General features: G+C 39.4%; 1 protein-coding gene and 1 long non-coding RNA gene across 3 annotated transcripts in view; one reads left to right on the forward strand and one right to left on the reverse strand.

Annotated features, from left to right (window-relative positions):
* The window catches only part of LOC121396307, a 37,444-nt gene that overhangs the window by 14,138 nt on the left and 826 nt on the right, over window positions 1–22,480 (reverse strand). Inside the window, exon 2 of the long non-coding RNA XR_005962974.1 lies at window positions 5,514–5,675. This is a non-coding gene — a long non-coding RNA (uncharacterized LOC121396307). The remainder of the gene's footprint in view (window positions 1–5,513; window positions 5,676–22,480) is intronic.
* On the forward strand, window positions 295–18,914 carry prxl2a.S (peroxiredoxin like 2A S homeolog). 2 transcript variants are annotated; one of them, XM_018239465.2, is made up of 6 exons: window positions 295–468; window positions 12,762–12,938; window positions 14,997–15,088; window positions 15,751–15,891; window positions 16,002–16,166; window positions 17,601–18,914. In XM_018239465.2, the coding sequence occupies exons 2-6, from the start codon at window positions 12,764–12,766 to the stop codon at window positions 17,709–17,711; spliced, it is 684 nt and encodes a 227-aa protein (XP_018094954.1). In that variant the 5' UTR covers window positions 295–468; window positions 12,762–12,763; the 3' UTR covers window positions 17,712–18,914. The 2 variants fall into 2 exon arrangements, with proteins under 2 accessions (XP_018094954.1, XP_018094955.1); XM_018239466.2 differs by lacking the exon at window positions 295–468 and adding an exon at window positions 475–617.

The raw sequence follows: 22,480 nt of genomic DNA on the forward strand, positions 1-22,480 counted from the left end.
TATAGAAAAAGCCTTTCAAGGAGAGTTTTGCCAAACAAACACAATTATAAACGCCACAGACATTATGCCCCCTTGTGATGAATATCAGTAGCAACAGCAGAAAAGGCGTTTTGTTTTTTTAAGTCATTCCACATTTATTTATAACAACGTTAGTGGCACGACGAAACCATTGAAAACACGGTGGCTACCTCCGTACATTGTAGCAAACTTGAACTTAATAGAAAGAATGTAAGACGTAATGTCAAAGTTTCTGCCTGTAGAAGGAATGCGCTTCCGGATAGATCGCCTCGATTTCAACGTCGGACACGCCCCCTGAATCAGCTTATCCAACTGGCCAAATGTCGTGTGTGCATTGGGTAGTTAGTTGTTCGTGACGGGACTAAGGTGCAGGTGTAAATGAGCACCGTAAGACTATATAGTTTTACTGCCTTTTGGAAACCTGAAGTAATCCGTGGAACTTTTGTATTTGTAAGTATCGCATAATGATGCTTCTCGGAACGCAATGCAGCCTCCCAGTGTAGAAGTCTGCTGCTACTGTAACTACAGATATGTCATTGATTAATGTGTGTTGGGCAAGGAGTAGAAAGCAGAGTGGCTTCATTTATGCAGAATATGTGGTAAGTTTCAGAGAGGCAATTAAACAAATTCTATTTATTGTGCACGGTGTGTCAGGCTTCCTATTGGCTAGTGTTAAACAGTAGATAATTATTATTATAATAATAATAATGATGATAAAAGATATATCCAGTCCTTTAAGTATTTTAAAGGGCAAGGAGAGGTGAAGTAACTTTCTGGGTGCCATGATGTTTGGCACCCCCAGTGATTGTAGATGTTCATTTCATACCACGGCTGGCAATACTTTTCTTCCCAGCACCAAGTCACCTTATTGTTTTGTTGTCCCAGTATCCTCTGCACCACCCTGGGCAAACACATGTCCCATGTTGAAATACTTTGCCCATTCTATACTGCATAAGCAGGACACCAGACGGGTTTGATTGCTGAGAAAAAAATGTGCTACAGGCCAGTGCATTTTTGGAAGAAAACGATGGCTGCCCCATGATCTGTAGTAAGTGATAAGGTGGCACCCCCTAATGATTCTACCTTTTATTATTATTATTATCAACAAGTATTTATAAAGTGCCAATATATTCGGCACTTTAATAACTATTGTCTGCTTCAGTGGCGATCCTGCCCAATTTGCCGCCAGAGGGTGCCTTTGTTTTTACCTCCCCCGCCTCCCCCACGACACTCACCTTCGGCGTCGGACAGGGGTCGGGGGGGTCCACGTCGCTAGTGCAGAGAGCCCAATTGTGTTCTCTGCACTAGAAGAGCATAATTTCCGTGTTGAAAACCGGAAATTCGGCTCTTAGTTACCAGGAGTGGCATTTTTGCCACCCTGGCAACCAGGGGGCGCTGACGCCTGAGGCGAGTGCCTCAACTCGCCTCATTGGCGGAGCGCCCCATGTCTGCTTTAGCAATGCACTGCAGTATGTGAAAAGTGTCTGCGACACTCACATGCTCAGTTGGCTCTCAGCACCTGTTGAGAAGCTAAGCTTAGGGGTCGTTGCAAATTATCAAGCAGAAAATGAGGTTAGCCTTTAATATAAGCAGATGCTACAGGACTGATTATTTAATTATGTGCTGCCATGTAGTAAATATCTGTATTAATTACTAATCAGTGTTATATTGTGATATGTATATTCTATGTGCACTGTATATTGTGAGTGGGTCCCTAAGCTCAGTAAGTGACAGCAGCACAGAGCATGTGCAGTGAATCAGCAGAAAAGAAGATGGGTTGCTACTGCGGCATCTTTGGAGGCACAGATCTATCCTGCTAAAGGGCTGTGGTTGTCTTGGGCTGGTACAGCCCAAAACATAATATACAACATTTCTAGACTACTTCTTTAGTTAGGTTTTAGTTCTCCTTTAAGGTGGCCATATATGTAACAATTTCAATCTTTTATTAGAGCTGAATCATCAGATATACAGGCAGAAACAATAGAATTCTACCTGTATCTGACGATTGAACAGTAACAGTGGCCGGTATTCGGGTGCTTTCCAAGGTGCCCAATACAATTTTTCCAGCTGGTCCAATCAACGAGCCAACCAATATCCAAGTGTTCTGCTTATATTTATTGTAATTTTGTCTCCTGCCATACATGCACTGACTATTTTAGGAAGCCTTATTTTTGTATGATATTATTGTGCGTCTATGGCCAACTTTAGTTGAAGTATTTTTAAAGAAGTAATTTCTAAAGATGTAGTTATACCTTACAAGTCTCTTATTCTTGATTTTTCTTGTTTATGTGTATATTTGCACGTGAACGATACTGTTATCTAGTATATGATAAAATGGAGACATTTGCTTCCAGAATGTGAAACAGATCATGTTACTGTTATTTGATACACTACTGAGTGCAGTACAGTCTGAGTATAAAACTCAACAAAATGTTCCAGAAGTGATAAAGTTTGTCTTTCTGGACAAAAGTTTCCCAGTTCTGCCTTCTTCTTTTATCTTCTTCTTTCTTTCACCTTTTTTTCCAATGTAGTGGTAGCCCATAAGGGTAGTTTTTTTACCACTTATATTTGTATATATATTTATTCGAATATACAGTACATAAATTGGCTCTTTGGTCCTCATAGGGCCAACCTACTGTTTCTAGTATGCAGTATAGAAGACCACAGATCCCCAGCTATAAATTCATAGAGCCCACGGTGTCCCAGCAGTACATGAATAGTGCCGTTGGTGCTCCAGCAGTACATAAATAGTGCCATCAGTGCCCCTGCCAGTACTTGAATAGAGCCCACAGTGCCCCACCTGTACGGATATAGAACCCACCATATATCATTACTACAAACAACCCATCATATGACAATTGTACAGATATAGATCTCAATCCCTGGAATATAGATGCAGATGAATAGCCTTTGGATTACCCTTTTTACTCTCAGACTGCTTCCTGGTTTTGTTTACTGTCCTATTTTACCAAATTGAGTATGATTAACTCTTTTCTCTGCCAACTGATTCTACATTTTTCTCTGCCCCCACTCCAGCTTCCTGTGGAAATTCTGCTTTACAAGCTTCAAGCCACCTCTTGCAACCTGCTGCTCAAGTTTCCAGTCTTTACATGTTTCAGCACTCACTTCCATCAAGTTCAAGTTCCCCTCTGCTTTTATTTTCTGCCACCATTCCTATTCATCTACTATATTATTTCTCTGCTTACCTGTCACTTATGCTTACCTGTTAATGCTGTATCCAGACCCAATTCTTTTAGAATTGGTTCACAGTAACAGAAAATTTCTCCACGTCTGCGGGGGAACTCTACCAAGGTGACCGGAATCTTGAATCTGAAAGGAGTTACTCCTTGCAACCCTGGCTTACACCACAATTTGCAAAAGTACAACAGTTACAATAATCTGTATTCTTTCCTCAGTACTAACTGGTACTTACCATGACTCCTGCAGCCTCCAAGAGACAAAAACAATACGGCTGTGTTTAAGATTAAGAGCTCTTGCATTAAAGGTTAGAGAATACATTGTGTAAATATTGTAACAGCAGGCTAGTGCTAAAACTGCCCATCACATTTCAATAATATCATGCAAAATTAACTTATTATTGATATGTGTATGGTGGCCAAACAATCACAACTGATATCTATGCCCTATTTATTTAATATATCAAGATTGAGTCTTTTTAAAAATGTATTCGGTTAATGCACACAACAGTTAATACATGGAACTTCAGCATCAGAGTATACAAAGTGTGTGAACCATTGAACTCTGCAAACTGCAAGTTTAAGACGTATGGTACAGTGAGTCTGTTTTATGCACTTTAAACTAGAGTCCTGCATTGGTCCATCTGGAAGGACCCATGCCCGACCCAGACCCGCTGAATTCTAACCCGCACCCACCATATCCCCCTACCCAAAGCCACTACCTGACCCAGACCGAATAACATAAACTTACCTTCCGACCCAAGAGCCGCTAAACCAGGAGTGACATCATTGCGGACCAGAAGTGACACTTACCTGAATCATTTTGAATTTTTTTTTATGTATTTATATTGTTATATGTTGGGTTCCTGGCCTGCCAGGTTTTAAATGGAAAATTTTTAAAGCAAAATAAAATTCTTAAACATTCAGATTAATTTGGTCTGCAAATACACCTTTAACCAATTTATTACTGTTTTGTTATTCTCAAAAGGACCTTGGGGATTTAAGGTGTGTTCCAGACCAATTAAAGAGATTTTTCCTTAATACCACATTACCTCAATTAATTCTAGACCAGAAGTGACGTCACCCCGTCGCCAATTCTTCCAGAACGGTACCAAAAATCGCCTACAGCCCTACAGGTGGCAGGTGGGACCAGTCACACATATTCGCCAGATACCCAGACGGGTTACCCGAGGACTAGCCGATTGGTCAGGGAATCAGTGATTTTCTACCTAGAACCCGACTAGTTTGAGGTTTTCCTGGGGGTACCCGACTAGGTGCAGGACTCCACTTTACACCTCACCCTTGTTTGTGAATTCCAGCTGCAAATAGGAGGCTGACATTTTACACTAAAAGTTTTTGTGGTCCCTACCTCTCCACTATAAGTGGTTTCTCATGAAACACTCAAGTAGTGGCTGAACTGGACATCACAGCTTGTTTATGGGGATTACAGTATTTATTACAATGTGCAACAGGCCACCACTGACTTTCATGTGCATGTCTATCTTCTTGACGGATGCTTTTTGGAAAGCATTTATGCCTTTTATGTATCAGGTATAGGATTAGTATTTTTCAAATTCAGCCAGTAAATTATGCTGACAGTTGGCACAGCCTGTTGAAAAGCAGTCCTGTAATTCAGTGCAAATAATGAACTATGTAGCAAGATTTGAATAAAAAAAAAATATAGTTTTTTTTGTGATCAGAGTGACTAGTTATTGGATAAGACCTAGCTTGCAGTTCTGAAGCAGAATTCATTAAGGCGTTTCATTCTGGAATTATAGTGATATTAATCTTTGATAATATGTCTTGGGTTTTGCTGGTGCAGGAATATGGAACTAAGAACAGACATTCTGTTATGGAATGCTGATTCTTTCTCCAGTAAGTCACCAATGACCCGGATTCCAGTGACAGCCTGCCCTGTGTGGTAAATCTTAATGCCAGATTCTTTTAATGATTCTTTTAATCTTTTCATACTTCAAATGCAGACATGCTATATTGGCACAACAACACTTACTGAATTAAGGCCATTTTTTATAGTAGAAATACACATTTTCTTGAAACTTGAAAAAGGGCCTGTGAGGCCCGAAACATGTTGTGTGGACTATAATAAAAATAGCACTTTAGCAGTTATCCTGCAAGTTTGTTCCTCTGTTCTCCGCTTTTGATTGTATACAAGATTTGAGGTGTGTGGACGGAGCACCTGTGAGACAGCGGGACTGGCCACATTGCTGCTTTCCACGTGTATCAAAGACAAAGTGAAGGACATTTATATTCCGCCATATACACGTAAGCAGAACCTACCTGAGCATGTCGGTGGAATCCACCCCAAGCACTAATGACCACACATCCACCTTCGCATATGAGGATTCTGATGTGGAGCGTATCTTGAAGCGCGTTGAATCTTTTCAGTTGGAGGTTTCCAACTTTTCACCAGAATATGATGCCGGAAAACAGCTATTGAACCTGCAAAAGAAAGAGATCAGCCTTACACTGCATGTTAGCACTCTGGCCCAGTATATTAAACAAAAGCGCATCCCAAGAGGCTTGCGGCTGGACATTAAGCCTAATCTAGGCATTGAAGATCCTGCCTTTAACCAACAGTGGTTTGCCATATGTAATAAATGTAGCTTGGACCTGATGCTACTATCAGTCGATAATCTATCTACGCAAGTGGAGACAATCAGATCAGATATTGAAAAACTCCGTACACAAATAATTGCGGATAAAAGTGAGGAAGAAGCTGTTAAAATCTTCTCACAGCAGCGTGAACCACTCAACAACTTGAAAAAGGGCCTGTGAGGCCCGAAACATGTTGTGTGGACTATAATAAAAATAGCACTTTAGCAGTTATCCTGCAAGTTTGTTCCTCTGTTCTCCACTTTTGATTGTATACAAGATTTGAGGTGTGTGGACGGAGCACCTGTGAGACAGCGGGACTGGCCACATTGCTGCTTTCCACGTGTATCAAAGACAAAGTGAAGAACAATTATTGAGCTAATAATTCACTTTTTGTCTTTTTCTGTCCTCTTGCCTCAAGGCTTGGAAGCTTGACTCCTCTAAACTGGAATGATTAATCCATAGTGCACAGGAAGAGCAACAGTATGTGGGAGTCTTGTATCATTTGAATGTGTCAAAATGGCCATACATGATTTGTTCATATTAGAGGGGTTGTTCGCCCTTAAATGAACTTTTAGTATGATATAGAGTGATATTCTGAGACAATTTGCTATTGGTTTTCATTTTTTATTATTTGTGGTTTTTGAGTTATTTAGCTTTTTAGTCAGCAGCTCTCCAGTTTGCAATTTCAGCTGATTGCTAGGGTCCAAATTACCCTAGCAACCACACACTGATTTGAATAAGAGACCAGAATATGAATAGGAGAGGACCAGAACAGAAAGACGAGTAATAAAAAGTAGCAATAACAATACATTTGAAGCCTTATGGAGCATTTGTTTTTAGATGGGGTCAGCGACCTCCGTTTGAAGAATCAGAAGAAAATAGCAAATCATTTAAAAACTATAAAATAAATAATGAAGACCAATTGAAAAGTTGCTTAGAATTGCCCATTCTATAACTAAAAGTTAACTGAAAGTGTTTGTCTTATTCAGCCAAAGGGCTTTGTAAAAATATTTGGTCCATTTTACTCCTTCAGGGTTGGAAACTTGGCACAAAACTAAATATAACAAATAGAAAAAAATAAATCCCATTTTTATTAACTGTTCTGCACAAAACGCATCAAAAAATGTTGCAGGCTTTAAATTGTTGACACATTTCTGTAGCAATTCACAGGGATTATACACCATTCACATGTGTTTCTGCCCCAGTAGAGTTTACAATCTAAGGGCCCTATCACATTCACACACACTCTAGTCAGTTTAGTCATAAGCCAGTTATCCTCTTATGTATTGTTTCCTTCCACACTCCAAAACCAGAATACCTATAGAGAACCCACACAGACATGGAAAGAACATAAAAATTCCTTGCAGATAGTGCCCTCAGTGACCTGTGTTCGGCTGCATCTCTACCTGCATATGACAGCTCTGTATTCATGAATGGAAGTTGAGGGAAGGCACATAGGCTTTACACAAGCAGTTAGAGGAACCCACTGGGCAGTAGGGACAGAACTGCCTTGCCTTTGCCAGCACACCCAGACCCTTTGTGCTGTTGCACTTATGTCCAAGGTGATTGTAAATGTCCCTCAAATAGTATTCAGCAAGAGGTCCTGAGTGTCTCCTCCTTTCTTTATACATCATATGAATGGTGACAAATGGGGGAAAGAAAGAATTAATTGGTGACTGTGGAGTGGGGAACTGATCACACTCCCTTTCCATGTAGTACAAAGGATTTCAGCTGGGGAGTTTGTCCACTGGCTTTCATTCCCCTTTAAAGGACATGTAAAACCCCCCCCCCCATAAAAATTTAACCAGTGAACGGCCTCTTTGAAATCTTTAGATAACTACCACTCTGGTTGTTAAAAGGTTAACAGTAAGGCTGCAGCATCCCCTTACTCACTTAAAAATTGTTATACGCCTCTAACCTACTTGACCCCCTCCCTCAGGAGTTTGCTTTGACTTTTGATTTATGAGCATGCTCAGTTCTTCTCAGATCAGATTACTAAACACATACGGAAGGCATTTTAGGACATCCTGTGGCTAAATACCCGTCCTTCCTGCGATGTCCTATGCCTTCTGAATGGTGCATCACTCATCGTCCAAATCTGCACTCACACCTCCGTCCTGTACCCTCCCTTCTCGTCCGTCAGTCATGCTAACTCCGCCATCAGCCTTCCGCCCTCAGTCTTCAGCCCTCAGTCTTTAGCCCTCAGCCCTCAGTCCTCAGGCTTCCGCCGACTGTCGGCTGAAAAGACAGATCTGAAGCCTGAGGATGGAAGGCTGAGGGCTGAAGATGGAAGGCTGAGGGCAGAAGACCCCGGCACAACAACTGCCGCTGCAGTTAGATTTTATCTCCATACAGAAGTTTGTTACATTGTTTCATCAAAGGCGCAAATGGAATTCGAACAAAGCAAGACACCGGCAGTTGTTGTGCCAGGGCAGCAAGCAAGAGGGGAGACTGGGCCAGGAGGCCACGGTGCTGGTGCGCAGGGGCAGTAAATAAGAGTAAGAGAACCGAAGCGAAGGGCAACAGCATCCAGAGCCGGCCCGGGTGGGATTACTGCAGATACTCTTTCACTTCAGTCCCTCCATCAAATTGCATTCTCAAAAAAGGATTAATAGGAAATACAGAAAGAGAGCTGGAAGGTCTGCTGGATGTAGCAGTGGTTACAAGGAAGAAAAGACTGAAGATGTGAGCAGCCTGTATTTTATACTCCTGTGTTCTTCGTTTATTATGATGTGTTTAGGCTGCACAAAGTTAACGCTTCTCGTGCCATTCCCGGCTCCATTGGGCTGATGCTCTGTAAATGGAATACAAGAGGCTTGGCTTCAGGTCTCGCTTTTGTTTTTTCCTCAGCAGACCGGCACAGTTTGTAAAGCGGAAAAAGCAAAGTGATCCGTGCTGACTGAGCAGAGAGACAGGTGTCATATCGGAGTCATGGAGACAGAAGCAGCTGGAATGCTGGGAAAATGAATGCACCATTGTTGATAGAAAGGTAACACGTAGAGGAGAAGAGGGCAGGAAAGCTCTTTAGAAGCATTAGGATTATATATTTAACATTGATTTCACAAAATGAGGGGAGACTGGGCCAGGAGGGCATGGTACCGGTGCGCAGGGGCAGCAGTAAGAGATCTGCTCTACTGGCTCAAGAACCAAGGCGAAGGGCAGCAGCATCCATAGCCGGCCTGGGTGGGATTAGTGCGGAGACTCTTTCTAAAGGAAAAGCCCCCCCGGAGATGTCACCCCGCAGCCCCAGGACGACAGCACCCCCTGGCCCATCAGAAAGGCTTTCCCCAGGGAAGGAAAGAGCGGACTCCAACTCCAGAAGCGGCCTGCGCTGTTTACAGTCCAACATCAGCTCCCGTTCCTTCTCCTAGTTCGAATCGTTCTTCCAGTACTGCGGGCAGGTGGTAGAGGAGCTGGGCAGGGACAGGTTCCGCCGGCCCAGAAGAAAAGGCTGTTGGCTCAGTCCCAGATCTGCAGTGTCAGTGTGGCCACGTCTGAGAGCGGCATGAGCTGGAGGAGTGAGGGAGAGGGAAGCCAGTGAGGAGAAATTGAGCCATAGGATGGATGGTCGCCCTATCGCCTTTTCTGAAGAGGACAGGAAGTGGAGTTTCTGTAAGCTATTTCTTAATAAAGACTTTGCTATTTTAAATTTTAATTTGTCTTGGTGTTTTTTTTTCGTTATGTAGTAACGATTTTTTTAAAAACATTTTTTGATGTTACTGGTCCTTTAAATGGATAAAATGGAGTTTATGGGAGACAACCTTTCCATAATTCAGAGCTTTCTGGATAACTGGTTTCCAGATAACTAATCCCATACCTCTATTTCAAAGTTGATGAAAAAAACCTAGTTAAACAAATAAAACAAAAATTTATATTTGGTCATGTATTTATTGAAAATACAGTAGAACCCCCATTTTACGTTTTTCAGGGGACCAGAATAAAATGGTGTAAAATTCAGGAAAATTTAAAATCAGGGAAATGTATTATGCATAATATATAAGTGGGACCACAAAACAACAATGTAAAACTTTTTAAATCAGGGGATGTAAAATGGGAGTTCTACTGTAATGAGCCAATAACTTATCTGCGCGTGGCAAAAGTAAGTGGATCAGTATTCACTTTTGCTCAGTATTTGGTGTGACCCCCTTGTGAAGCAATAACAATCTCGTTGTGGTTACTGTTAACTAGTCTTGCAAATCGACTCTTAGTTTCAGCGCTTGGATGTTGGTGGGTTTCCTCATATGAACCGCTTGCTTTAGATCTTTCCACATTTCAGTTGGATTAAGGTCAGTACTTTGACTTGGCCATTGCAGAACATTCACTTTATTCTTCAAGAACCATTCTTTGGTAAAACAACTTGTGTGTTTAGGATTGTTGTCTTGTTGCATGACCCACTGTCTCTTGAGATTAAGTTCACTGACCGATGTCTTCTGATTTTTCTATAGAATTCTCTTGTATAGTTCAGAGAAATCTTCAGGCCCAGATGCAGCAAAACAGGCCCAAACCAAAGCACTCCCACCACCATGTTTCACAGATGGGATAAGGATGCTGGAATGCAGTGGTTACGCTACTCATTTAAGCCATAAAGTTCTATTTTGGCTTCATCCGTCCACAAAACTTTCTTCAGTATCCTTCTGGTTTGTCCACATGAGCAAACTGTATTGGGTTAGCAATATTTCGGATGGAGAGCAGTGGCTTTCTCCTAGCTACCCTGTCATACACACCATTGCTGTTCAGTGTTCTCTTGATGGTGGACTCATGAACATCAACATTCGCCAATGTGAGAAAGGCGTTCAGTTGCTTAGAAGTTACCCTGGGTTCCTTTCTAACCACTTTCATTTGGAGTTATCTTTTATGGTCTATCACTTGTGGGTAGAGTAGGGTAAAGGGAATTTCTTCCTTTTGTACACAATCTGTCTGACTGTTGATTGGTGGAATTCAAACTCTTTATGAGAGTCTTAGCAGCTTTATGGGCATCAAACAATTCTTTTTTGAGGTCTTCAGACACCCCCTTTGTTTGAGCCACAATACACATCCACAAATGTGTTGTATGTGTGATGAGGCTTTGCTGGATCCCCATTCTTTAAATAAAACAAGGTCTCTCACTCACACCTGATTGTCCACAGCCATTGGCTGAAAACACCAGACTCTGACTTCACTTTCAAAATATATGATAATCCTAAGGATTCACTTATTTTTGCCACAGGCAGATATGTTATTGGATCTTTTTTTTATATTTAAATACATTACCAAATATAATAATGTTTGTTTTAAAGGTTCTCTTCGTCTACTTTTAGGACTGGTTTAAAAATCAGTGGTGGCTTAGGTCACATTCATATAAAAATATAGAACATTTAAAAGAGTTCACAAACTTTGAAGCACCACTGTATATGTATGTACTGTTTACCACTCTGTTACATAGTTTTTACAAATGTTTTTTTTTTCATTCTTCGTTTCATTGTTGTGGTGAGTGTTGCTCATTAACGGATCAGCTTAAGGTAACAAAAAATGTGTTTTTTGTGTGTAAGCATTTACACAGTAAGATGGCTGGATGGTAAATTGGTTAATTTATTTTGGGGTTCAGGAACCAGGGTTCATAGATTTGTTAATAAAGGCTTTTATCATTTTCCTTTGTATTTTTCTCTGTTTATATTGCAAAGATAAAGCTTTCAGTGTAAAAGGTTGCTGTGTGACCTTTTTTTCAGTTATTTGAGTTCACCTGGGGCGTTTTTTTTTTTTTTTTTGGCCTTTACCTATGAAATTTGAACATACAGTAGTCCTAAACTTTCAAATAATCCAACCACTTCTGTCTTATTTAAGGTTATTAGAGCAGGAAGGATATCTTGTTCAGTTCTTGCCTATTTATAAGTTGCTTCACACGCTACCTGTCTTAATGCTGCAAGATCTTTTGTTTCTTCTGTGTATTGTGCTTGGCATCCACAGAATAAAGTGCCTGATGTCAGGTAGAATAAATATGTAGAAAACACGTGCTGGGTAGACTGATGGACCTAAGGATCATCATGCTGTGCAGGGGAACATAGTTCTGTATACTTTAACATCTAAATGTTCTGTATACTTTATAGGGATGCACTGAATCCAGGATTCGGTTCGGGATTAGGCCAGGATTCGGCCTTTTTAAGCAGGATTCAGATTCGGACAAATCCTTCTGCCTGGCCGAACCAAATCCTAATTTGCATATGTAAATTAGGGGGGGAATCATGTGACTTTTTGGTCACAAAACAAGGAAGTAAAAAAAATGGTTTCCCCTTCCCACCCCTAGTTTGCATATGCAAATTAGGGTTCAGATTCGGTTCGGTATTCGGCCGAATCTTTCTCTAAGGATTCAGGGGTTCGGTTGAATCCAAAAAAGTGGATTCGTCCATCCCTAATACTTAAACATCTAAATTTAATGATACAAAAGAGAATCACACATGCTAATTGTACCTTGTGGCCCCAACCTATTTTAGGAATCAAAACAAAGAATTTTATTGAAACGGCTACATCAATAAGCATTCTCTGTTCCAGTAGCCTGTCACTGGGAAGGTGAGTGTAATTGGAAATAATTGTGGTTCCTGGGCAAGTGAGTGGGTGGGGCAATAGGTACTTGCTCTGGTTTTGCAATTCCAATTTCCAAAGAATATGAACATGTGCATGCTTCCACATGTTAGTGATCATGTAAATCACTAATTTAACATATAACAAGCACAATACAGTATGTATACTTATAAGGATTACATATATTTCCCACAGTCATCCCTAAACTGTCAGGCGATTAATTTCCTTTCCAAACCTAAATCGTTTATGGGATGAGTTGGTGTTCAGTTGTGCATTAGATGTGGGCTCACTCTTTAGTTATTTCAGTAATATTCAGCAGCTGCCAATATATTTACATTATTAGACTCTTCAACTTTTTCTGTTCATTTGTTTCAGTGATGTTTGACCTGAGTGATCAATTAATCACCATGGGATTGTGGTCCATCAGCATTGGAGCCTTTGGAGCAGCAGTGGCTGGAATCCTGTTCGCCAACACAGACTTTTTTCTCTCACAAACTGAAAAGGCCACCATAGAGTACTTAGAAGAAACAGAATTAAAGACCATTGGAGAAGGTAAGATAGAAATGTAAGGCAGCAATTAATAATGATAGTGTTGGAATGTGCATCAGTCACAATGATGAGCAGTGCCACTGCCGAGATGATCTTGACGTTAATTTTTGCGGAAGATAACTTCTGTTTTCTAGTGATGTGTCTCATCCTCTTGAGTTTAGAATATGATACTTTAACATAATTGTGGGGCTAAATTAAATGTATATTACATGTATATTTAATAAATTTGGGGGGAAATAAAAATATGTATTTTACCTTTAAATGTACTGTAAAGATTTTTTGTTTTTATCCATAATTTCTTATAGTGGGCTGCTTTTATGAAATGGCCAGAATCTACTGAATTTTATTTTACAGGCCTTAGTAACCTTAGTGAGAATTCCCCGGGGGCATCAGTGTAGGATGCCCTGTAGTCTTTGCCATGTGAACTTGGGAAACTGGAAAGTTGATGGCTGATTTGGATGGGGCATTAGAAGAGAGTGTTTATGCTTCCATTAAACAATAATGATGCCCACCAAGTTGTTATGTGTAACAAAGTACAGTATACATATATTATAGCACTTGAGAAAGGAGGTTGTACCTGAAACATTGTGTGGAGTTCTCAATAAATCACAATAAGGACTTAGCACAATTGCTATAGTGTGTGCCATCTTATCTTTTCTACATTATATAGATTGTTGAAACTTTTTTTGTGCAGCAGCATTTCCAGATTGAGCACCACATTATATTGCACACAGAAGCTTGGACTATTTAACTTTGGTCATTACATATCGTATATGGTCTACAACTGGTCTTGAACCCATAGCCTTTTGCTTGGCCTTGAAAGTCTGCATGGGGCTTTCTTTGCTACTGAAATTTGTTTTTCACTTTTCTCTAACTGGGGTCAGGGGCACCTCATAAAAAGCTGACCATACACATATAGACTACCTTGGTTGTTGAGGTTGTCAAACGAGCATATATTTGCCTGTTTTGGTTCCCTATGTGCTGGGGTAAAATCAGGCTGATCTAACAGCCAGATATCTTGTGGAGGAGCCCTTACATGGGCAGTCTAAACTGCCAACTTGGTCTGAAGGGGCCACATTGGAATGGCCAGCTTTAACTGTGATCACCCTCTTGACCTTCATTTTGAAAACCTCAAACCTACACCCTACCCTCCCTGCAATAGGTCTACTGTAAATAGCTCCTGGATGAACTTCAATATTTTAAAGGTATTCTTGTTTTGAGCCCCTGCCTGATTCTTCGCCTTCTCTGAGTACTGTCTGCCCTAACTATTGCCTATTTCTGAACCAAGCCTTGTCTAACATTTCTATACTGATTATTGATCTGGTCGGAGTGTAGGATAAATGAGGATTAGAGAACTCAAAGCCAGACAGGCCAGGTCAAAGCGAATCTGTAATCACAGACAATAATTAAGCAACAATAGCTTTCAGCTTTTCAGAGATTTCAGTTGGACTTCAACATTAGTTTTGGAGAGCATTTAGGTAATAGGAATTAAAATGTGGTCTGTTTTGATAAATGTTATGTATTCTGGCTGGGCTATTGTTAGTAGAGTACCTTAGGGGCCTGTCTCTGCTTTTTTATTTGGTCATAAAATGAATTTTACCTTGTAAATAATGGGGCTCATTTATCAACACTGAGCAAATTTGCCCATGGGCAGTTACCTATAGCAACCAATCAGTGATTAGCTTTATAAGGCCAGCTGCAAGTAGAACAATGAATGCAGCAATTTGATTGGTTGCCATGGGTTACTGTCCATGGGCACATTTGCCCAGTGTTGATAAATGACCCCCACAGTGCCTGTTTTTGGTGAAGGTACTAAACTGTGCAAAGTAGAAGCAAATTGGCAATTAAGGTTAAATTTTGATAAAATCAAGGTTAATAAATGGAAGCCAATTATACACTAATGAAACTGTGTTGGGTTTTATTGTGGTTAGCAGATTTTGCAACTCTAGGCAGTGTCAGTATTCAATTGTGTCATAAAAAACTATTACAATTTTGCTTTACAAATATGTTTCAGCAGGTATTAAGTATTAACTTGATATAGTGTTACTTTCTCTTTTATAGAACCAAGATCGTTTAAGGCAAAGGATTTGTGGGAGAGAACTGGTGCGGTGATTATGGCAGTTCGTAGACCTGGATGCTTTTTATGCCGAGAGGTGAAACTGTGAAATAAATATTTTTGAATGTATTTAATCTTCCAAAACATTTAGATGTTGAACAACTTTAATTAATGACAGTGGGATTATTTCTAACTCAGTTATCTTATCAGTGCACTGAGAATATATTTCCCTCTGCTTGAGTGTATGTCTTATTGTTACTGCTTAGAGCAACGTTTCTATTTTTATATTCCCCCCCCATTGCTACTTTGTTTATTAGCTTAAGTTGGTGTCAATCAACTTAAAAATGGAGTCAGCTTGGCAAATGGAGGCTTTAGAAAGAATCTAACCAAGAGTTCTTTGGGACCTAACCTAAGAAACTATGTGATTCCTGTTAATTTTGAGCTTTAAAATGTGCCTACTGGTCAACAACATGCAAGGACTCCCATAATGATGATGAGCAAGGTACATTAACAGGTCATCTAAATTTAGGAGATGCACTCACCTGTTACATCAGGCACCCCCTAACCAGAAACTCTAGGGTCTTCATTGCAGCCTTAAAGAGTAATGGAGACTGGACACCCCTTCCTATTTTTGCCTCCCTGACATAGGGTACATGTAAGGATTGTTCAACCATTAAATGAAATTGAGGCTGAAACTGAGAAGGAAATTTGCTTGTTTTAAATTTAATACTGTACCTCTCTATTTTAATTGCACTACAGGAAGCTTCAGGGTTGTCTTCTCTTAAACCTCAACTTGATCAGCTAGGTATTCCATTGTATGCTGTAGTAAAAGAGAACATTGGCAATGAAGTTGAACATTTTCAACCCTACTTCAAAGGTGAAATATTTCTTGATGCAAAGGTAACCTGACTGTTTTTATAGATTAAACATATTTACATATAGCGCCTTTAAGAAATTTAATGAGTATTAATGTTCTTATTTTTGTGTTTTATATTTTGTGTATTTCTTAGGGTCAATTTTATGGTCCTCAAAAACGTAAGATGATGCTTTTGGGTCTGGTACGACTTGGTGTGTGGCAGAACTTCCGGCGTGCTTGGAAGGGGGGCTTTGAAGGAAATTTGGAGGGGGAAGGACTAATACTTGGAGGCATGTTTGTGATTGGATGTGAAAAACAGGTAAGCAAAGACACATTAATACAGTGTTTTTCCCCCACTCTTTGCTCCAATTTTTACACCTTGCCTCAGTGGGTGTAACTGGGTCCAAATATTTATGTGCTCCATCACACTTTTCACTTCTATATCTTTACTTAATAATGAATCATACATATTTTGTTAATATCTTCTGCATATGGATGTTGTTTGTGTGGACCCGTGCAATAGCCCTCTGCTTACAGTTAAGAAAGCAATAATGTGTCTTATAGTTGCCTTATAATCTTATGAGACATTCCAGTTATTGATAGAAATGTGTCAACTATATTCAATGTTCCCTGTTAAAAATAGGAGAAGTGAAGGTGCCCATACAAACAGCATGTCGTGGGCCATCTGGCCACCTTTATTCCAAGTTCCAATACTTTAGTTACTAGCAAATAGTTGAATCATATATTTAAAGGTGTACATCCCATATTTTAACTTACATTGGACACCATTCAATGGTTTATGCATTTGCTGCTCAGCTCTTTAAACTAAATGGATGAGGTTATTACTGGAGACTAAAATGTAATGGCTTATTAAGGTGTTGTTACGCAGACCTGACCCTCACATTATCCAACTTATAGACACGTGGGCTCAGTGGATGCATACACATGGATGGCTACCTTTGTATTGTTCAATTTGTTCAAGCCAACCACCCTTTGATCTTCCACACAGTATAAGAAGAATCAATCTCCCAGAATCAAAATCTGCTCCTTTTTTTGCTGAGCCTCACCAAAATATAGATAATAAAGAGCTTCGAGGAGAAGCTAAACAGTCTATTAGGCGTTTCTTGGGAAGCTAAACAGTCTATTAGTAAGTTTACCTTTTACCTAACATTGATATTTGTTTAACTGTGACTGTCACTATTTACACACATTTAAAATGTGTGTAGTCATTGAACCAGTCAACCAGCATATTTGTATATATCTATAATCTTCCTTGAAAAGCAAAAATGTTACCTTCTCTAAATAGAATTTCTGTACGCCACTATTTCATGGTGATGACATCAAACAACTGAAACCAAGGTTTGCTATTACTAGATGATATATCTGAAGTAGCTACAGAGAATTAAAAAAGCCACACTACTATTAGTTTTCAGCAGCTCATTACATTGAACTCTTTTACTCATCAAGGTGCTACACTTTGTGTGCTGATATGAGTAACACCTGCTATTAATGACTACACTGAACAAACATTAGCAACTGTTTTTACGTTAATATGATTCAGGCTGGAGTTGGGCCCATCTGCTTTGCATAGGCGTGCTACAAGTTTTTTGCCTTAGGCTTTACCCTTGTCGCTGAAGATGGTAAAATCATAATTCAAAGAGAAAGTTGCATGCCATTATAATTAATTATGCTCTATATAGTCCTAACTGTTTGAATCATGCTAAAATATTTTTTTCTACTTTACACATTATAGGGCATTCTTCTTGAGCACCGGGAGAAGGAATTTGGAGATAAAGCAAATCTGACTGCTGTCCTTGATGCTGCTAGAAAAATAAGCAAACAAAAAGCACAAAATGGAAATTAAACTTGCAAAACTACTAGACCTTTAATTTATGTAATACCAGTATCAGAATTCTCTTTCCTTGAATTCTCCATACATTAACTCATGAGTGCATATTATTTATTTGCAGTGCCTTTGTAAGTTGTATAATGTTTTAACTTGACATATTACTATGCCTTATGTTTTAACATTTAATACTCTCAAATGAAAAGTTCAAGCAGTGTGATACAGACTATTTATGTTTGTACTGTAGGTGCTTAATAACAGGGATACAAAATAATTTGATTTTGGATTGAGAGATCGTGTCTAGATGTTAATATTTCATAGTAGTTGAATGGGAATGGAATAAAATCTACTGTATATGTAGTTTTTCGGAATATGGAGAATGGTACTTTTCTATGAACTCCATATTTTCTGTTCACAAGAACCTTATGTAGTTTGTCAAAAACGTGGTGTGTTAGTATAAGAATCCCTACCGTGTACACAAATCAGTTCTTCCTAGCTTGATTGATAATCTGAATAAGCTCCAATCAAATATCCATCGAGAATTATTTCATTTTATCCCTATAAGTGGACCAATGTTCTGCAAAATCAGTCAAGACTGACCCATTCTGTACCGGATATTTGCCAGTGTATGGGCATCTTAACTTTAAGATTACTCCACATTTCCAAATTAATCACAAAACAAGAACAAGATGTTCTTAGTCAAAATAAGAAGCTGAGTCCCCTTGTAAATCTGCATTACCTTGACTACATTGACTTAAGATTCTATACCATGAATGACCAAATATATGCTGGATGGGAGTTTTTTTTAATATTATGAATACATTTAAAAAAGATTACTCAGACCCACACCCAACCGCTGGGACACAGTCTTGACTATAATTGCTTATTTTTTTCTATAATTGATTTGTTTTTGTTTATTCTGTATGTGTTGTCCTTCTACCGAACCAATTGTTATAACCAGGTTGACAAATAACCTTGTTGGAAAATTTTAAAGCACGGTTGCTATTGTTTGCCATTGCAGAAGTTGGCCTAGTTTGCACAGCCTCTGGCATGAAACTTTAAGCATGGAGACAGTGTTTTGCAGATTTACAGTCATTATGTTGTTAATATATGCTGTATACCATCTCTGATGATTAGTAACACTGTGATTCATTGCTATGGGACGCTTACAAATCTAATTTTACCTGGAATGCAAAGACAATAAAGCTTCCTTCTCTTCCATGCCTAAATTCTTGTGTTTTCTTTTGAATTTGATCTTCCACACAATATAAAAATAATGTGCAACAAAACGTTTGGGGTTATAATTATACAGTATATAGCAAACATTGAATTGTATTCATATGTATATATGTAAGTATATTTGTATGTGTGTGTATCATTTTTTTCAGTAATACCTCTGCCATACACTGCCATGTTCCAGACTGTCTCTTTAAACGTCTGCACAGTATTTAAGACACCATCCAGTGCACCATCCTATGACTAAGTGCCCCTGAGGCACGAAACGTGTAAGGCCACCCTCCGAGATGTTCCTTTTTACGTAATAAAACTTTTAATTTGCATCCAGTCTTTGTGCCAGCTTACCACTGAGTTCTACATGTCTGATACTACCTCCCCAAACTGAAGGTCTGGGGCTTGAGCACCTGGACACCCTGTCAGTATTGGTAAGTGTACCTTACTATTCACCAGCTTTGCAACATTGGATCTTTTTTTCCCAGTCTGCCATCCCATGTTTCCCCTGCATAAATTCACCATCCAGTGATTACAGGTATGGGATCCTTATCGGGAAACTTTTAGTCAGAAAGCTTTTCAGTGCAGGAAACCCATCTCCTAGAGAGTCAATTTTAAGCAGATAATTTAATTTTTTAAATGATTTCCTTTCCTCTGTAACAATAAACAATTCTATTGGATTTATTTTATGTTTATATGATCTTTAGTAGACTTTAGGTATAGAAATCCAAATCAAGGAACATCCCTTTGTTTGGAAGCCCCAGGTCCCAATCATTCCGGATAATAGATCCCATACTTATAATTGGCACTACAGCCTGGAATAGTAGTATAGTGTGCAGTGTGCCATCTTCTTTCTTACCCCAGGATCTTTGCTGCAGCCATGGGCTGTGTGCATGTGCAGTAGAGCCAGGGCCGGAACTAGGGGTAGGCAGAGTAGGCACGTGTCTAGGGCGCAAAGCTGGGAGGGCACTAGGCACGTACCTCCTCTGTCGCCTACCCCAAGTCCGGTTCCCTTCTCTGCCCGACTCGATGCCTTTTTCGCGCTCTGTGCGCACGCGAGCGCAAATTCGCACACGCGCACACTACACAGGTGCCAGGCCTGCCTAGGGCGCCTGTCTAGCGTGGCCCAGCACTGAGTAGAGCTACAGTTTTTTTAATCTAAGTTATGATTTTACTCTCCCAATGCAGTCTAGGGCAGCTATAAGAGATCCCTGGGATACACAAGAAGATGGTCGTGTGGTACTGACTAGAATAGTGCCTCATTCACATCCTCACATATTCTTGCCAATTTTGTGCATCCTGTATTTTAGCAACATTTTGGGGTGAGTGCTTACCTGTTGTATTGAAATATTGGTCCCAGCACACAAGCATGTCTGTACAGAATATACAGGGGGGGAGGAGGGAAGGAATTGACTGAGCTGTACAGAGCCATGACTTTCACCCTACTAAACACCTTTTGGAGGAACTGGGAAGCAGACTTTAAGCCAGGCCATACTGCCAAATAGTGCTAAAATTTCAATATTTCTGTTGGAGCTGATTAGAAGCATCCCACAAACAATATTCAATATCTAGTGGAAAGCCTTTCCAGAAAAGTAGAGGATGTTATGGCAGGAAAGGAGTGTATAGATAGAATGATACAAGTCAAGTCAAATAATATTTTAGTAACATTTTAATACTTATTGGGCTTCTGTATAAATGCAGAAATTACAATTTCCTTTTAGCCTAAATCTTCTAAAATATTAAGTGGGTTATATTTTAGAACTCGATCTTGTGTAGTCAAGTTGTTATTAGTGAAAAAACTCAAATTTTTACAGAAAATTTTTGAATCCAAAAATACTCCATCTAAAACCTGGCAAATTCATGTACAAGTCAATGGCTGTCCCTTTAAAGGAAAACTAAAGCCTAACTAAAGAAGTAAGCTAGAAATGTTGTACATTTTGTTTTGGGCTTCTGTACCAGCCCAAGACAACCACAGCCCTTTAGCAGTTGCTTTCAAATATGCCCAAAAAGCTCCCCATTTTCTTTTCTGCTGATTCACTGCACATGCTCTGTGCTACTGTCACTTACTGAGCTTAGGGACTGACTCACAATATACGGTATATACAGACTAGAAATGTCATAATTCAAGGCTGATTAATAATTAATACAGATAATTGCTACATGGCAGCACAGAAACCAGTGCAACTAGCAGCAGAATTGAATCATCAGCCTTGTAGCTTCACCTTATATTACAGACAGACTTAATTTTCTGCTTGTAAACTTGTGATGACTGTTATGCTTAGCTTCTCAACAGCTGCTCATCAATTTATGCTTAATTTCTATCAACTTCAGGTATTATTTTATTAGTACATAGAAAAAGGAAATCTTTTTTAAAAATTTTAATTATTTGGTTATTATGTACTTTATGTGAGATGGCCTTCTCATAATCGGGAGCTTTCTGTATAATGGGTTTCCGGATAAGGGATGCTATTCCTGTAGTATACTTTAAATCCAATGCCAAGGACATTTAAAAACTATGGCTTTTACAATTGCAATACTAAGATAGTGATTTATCACGTTGTCTAAAAGAAAGGGTTAGAGAGCATATTGGGGCAATAGACAAAAAAGATGAGGGGTCCTCTGTGGGCAAACATTTTGCCCTATGTTCTTGAAAGGGCATCCAATATCTGGCCGTCAAAGTTATTGAACAGATAAAGATACCCTTTAGAGGAGGTGACCCACTACATTCCATAAATTTGAGAGGCTTTTTGGATCCTGAAGCTCGAAACGAGAACCCCAAAGGGCCTGAATACAAGATATGATATTACATACTTATATTGATAAATGTTAAATGTGGGCTATATAACCTTAATACATATTGATTGGACATGGGAAGGGGCACAAGATAGTTCATCTAGATATCTGAGCTTGCCCATACATACTTGTGATCCAATACATTTATAGAAGGTCCATCCATCTATGCTTGAGCGAGATCTGACTAAAGAAAACGCCATTATTCCCCGGGATCAGGCCATCTTATATATGCACATGCTTGTTATTACAAAAATATGAAATTGGAAAAGGATAAAAATATAATAGAATATAAGTAAGAGACCAGGTAAATTAGATTCATATTAACTTTGATAAAAAGTATTTAAAACAATATAATGAGGCCAATACTTCAAATAAAAATTATACAAAATATACAAAGTACATAATACTCCCCTTTTCTCCTTTTTTTTATATTTCTAATTTTAACAGAGCATTGTCACTTTTATTGATACAAATAAATAATGTTTTTAGCAGTGATAATGATGACGACTAACAGAGGTCGCCATAAACTAATTATATATAATGCACGTGTACGATCCATTCTGCAAGCCTATGACTAAGGGAGTGTGTTCCCGAAACGCGTAAGGCCATGTATTTCTGCAGCATCTTGCAATAAAAACCTGCTTTTTTACCGGAGTGCCGTCCTCCTGTTCGTGTATTATATGTTGGCAGTGGGGACGCTGCGGACTGAGCACCCGGGAACACGGGAGCAGCTAAGGGGTGGTGAGTTTGGAGCAGTCCTAATTGGT

Source organism: Xenopus laevis, chromosome 7S, assembly GCF_017654675.1.
Source record: "Xenopus laevis strain J_2021 chromosome 7S, Xenopus_laevis_v10.1, whole genome shotgun sequence".
Lineage (NCBI taxonomy): Eukaryota > Metazoa > Chordata > Amphibia > Anura > Pipidae > Xenopus > Xenopus laevis.

What these genes read in the sequence shown, in the direction of transcription:
- prxl2a.S (XM_018239465.2), top strand. Translation starts at nt 12,764, where the DNA reads ATGTTTGACCTGAGTGATCAATTAATCACCATGGGATTGTGGTCCATC. An exon ending in ATTAAAGACCATTGGAGAAG is followed by an intron (nt 12,939 to 14,996) that starts GTAAGATAGAAA and finishes TCTCTTTTATAG; the next exon opens with AACCAAGATCGTTTAAGGCA. An exon ending in GATGCTTTTTATGCCGAGAG is followed by an intron (nt 15,089 to 15,750) that starts GTGAAACTGTGA and finishes ATTGCACTACAG; the next exon opens with GAAGCTTCAGGGTTGTCTTC.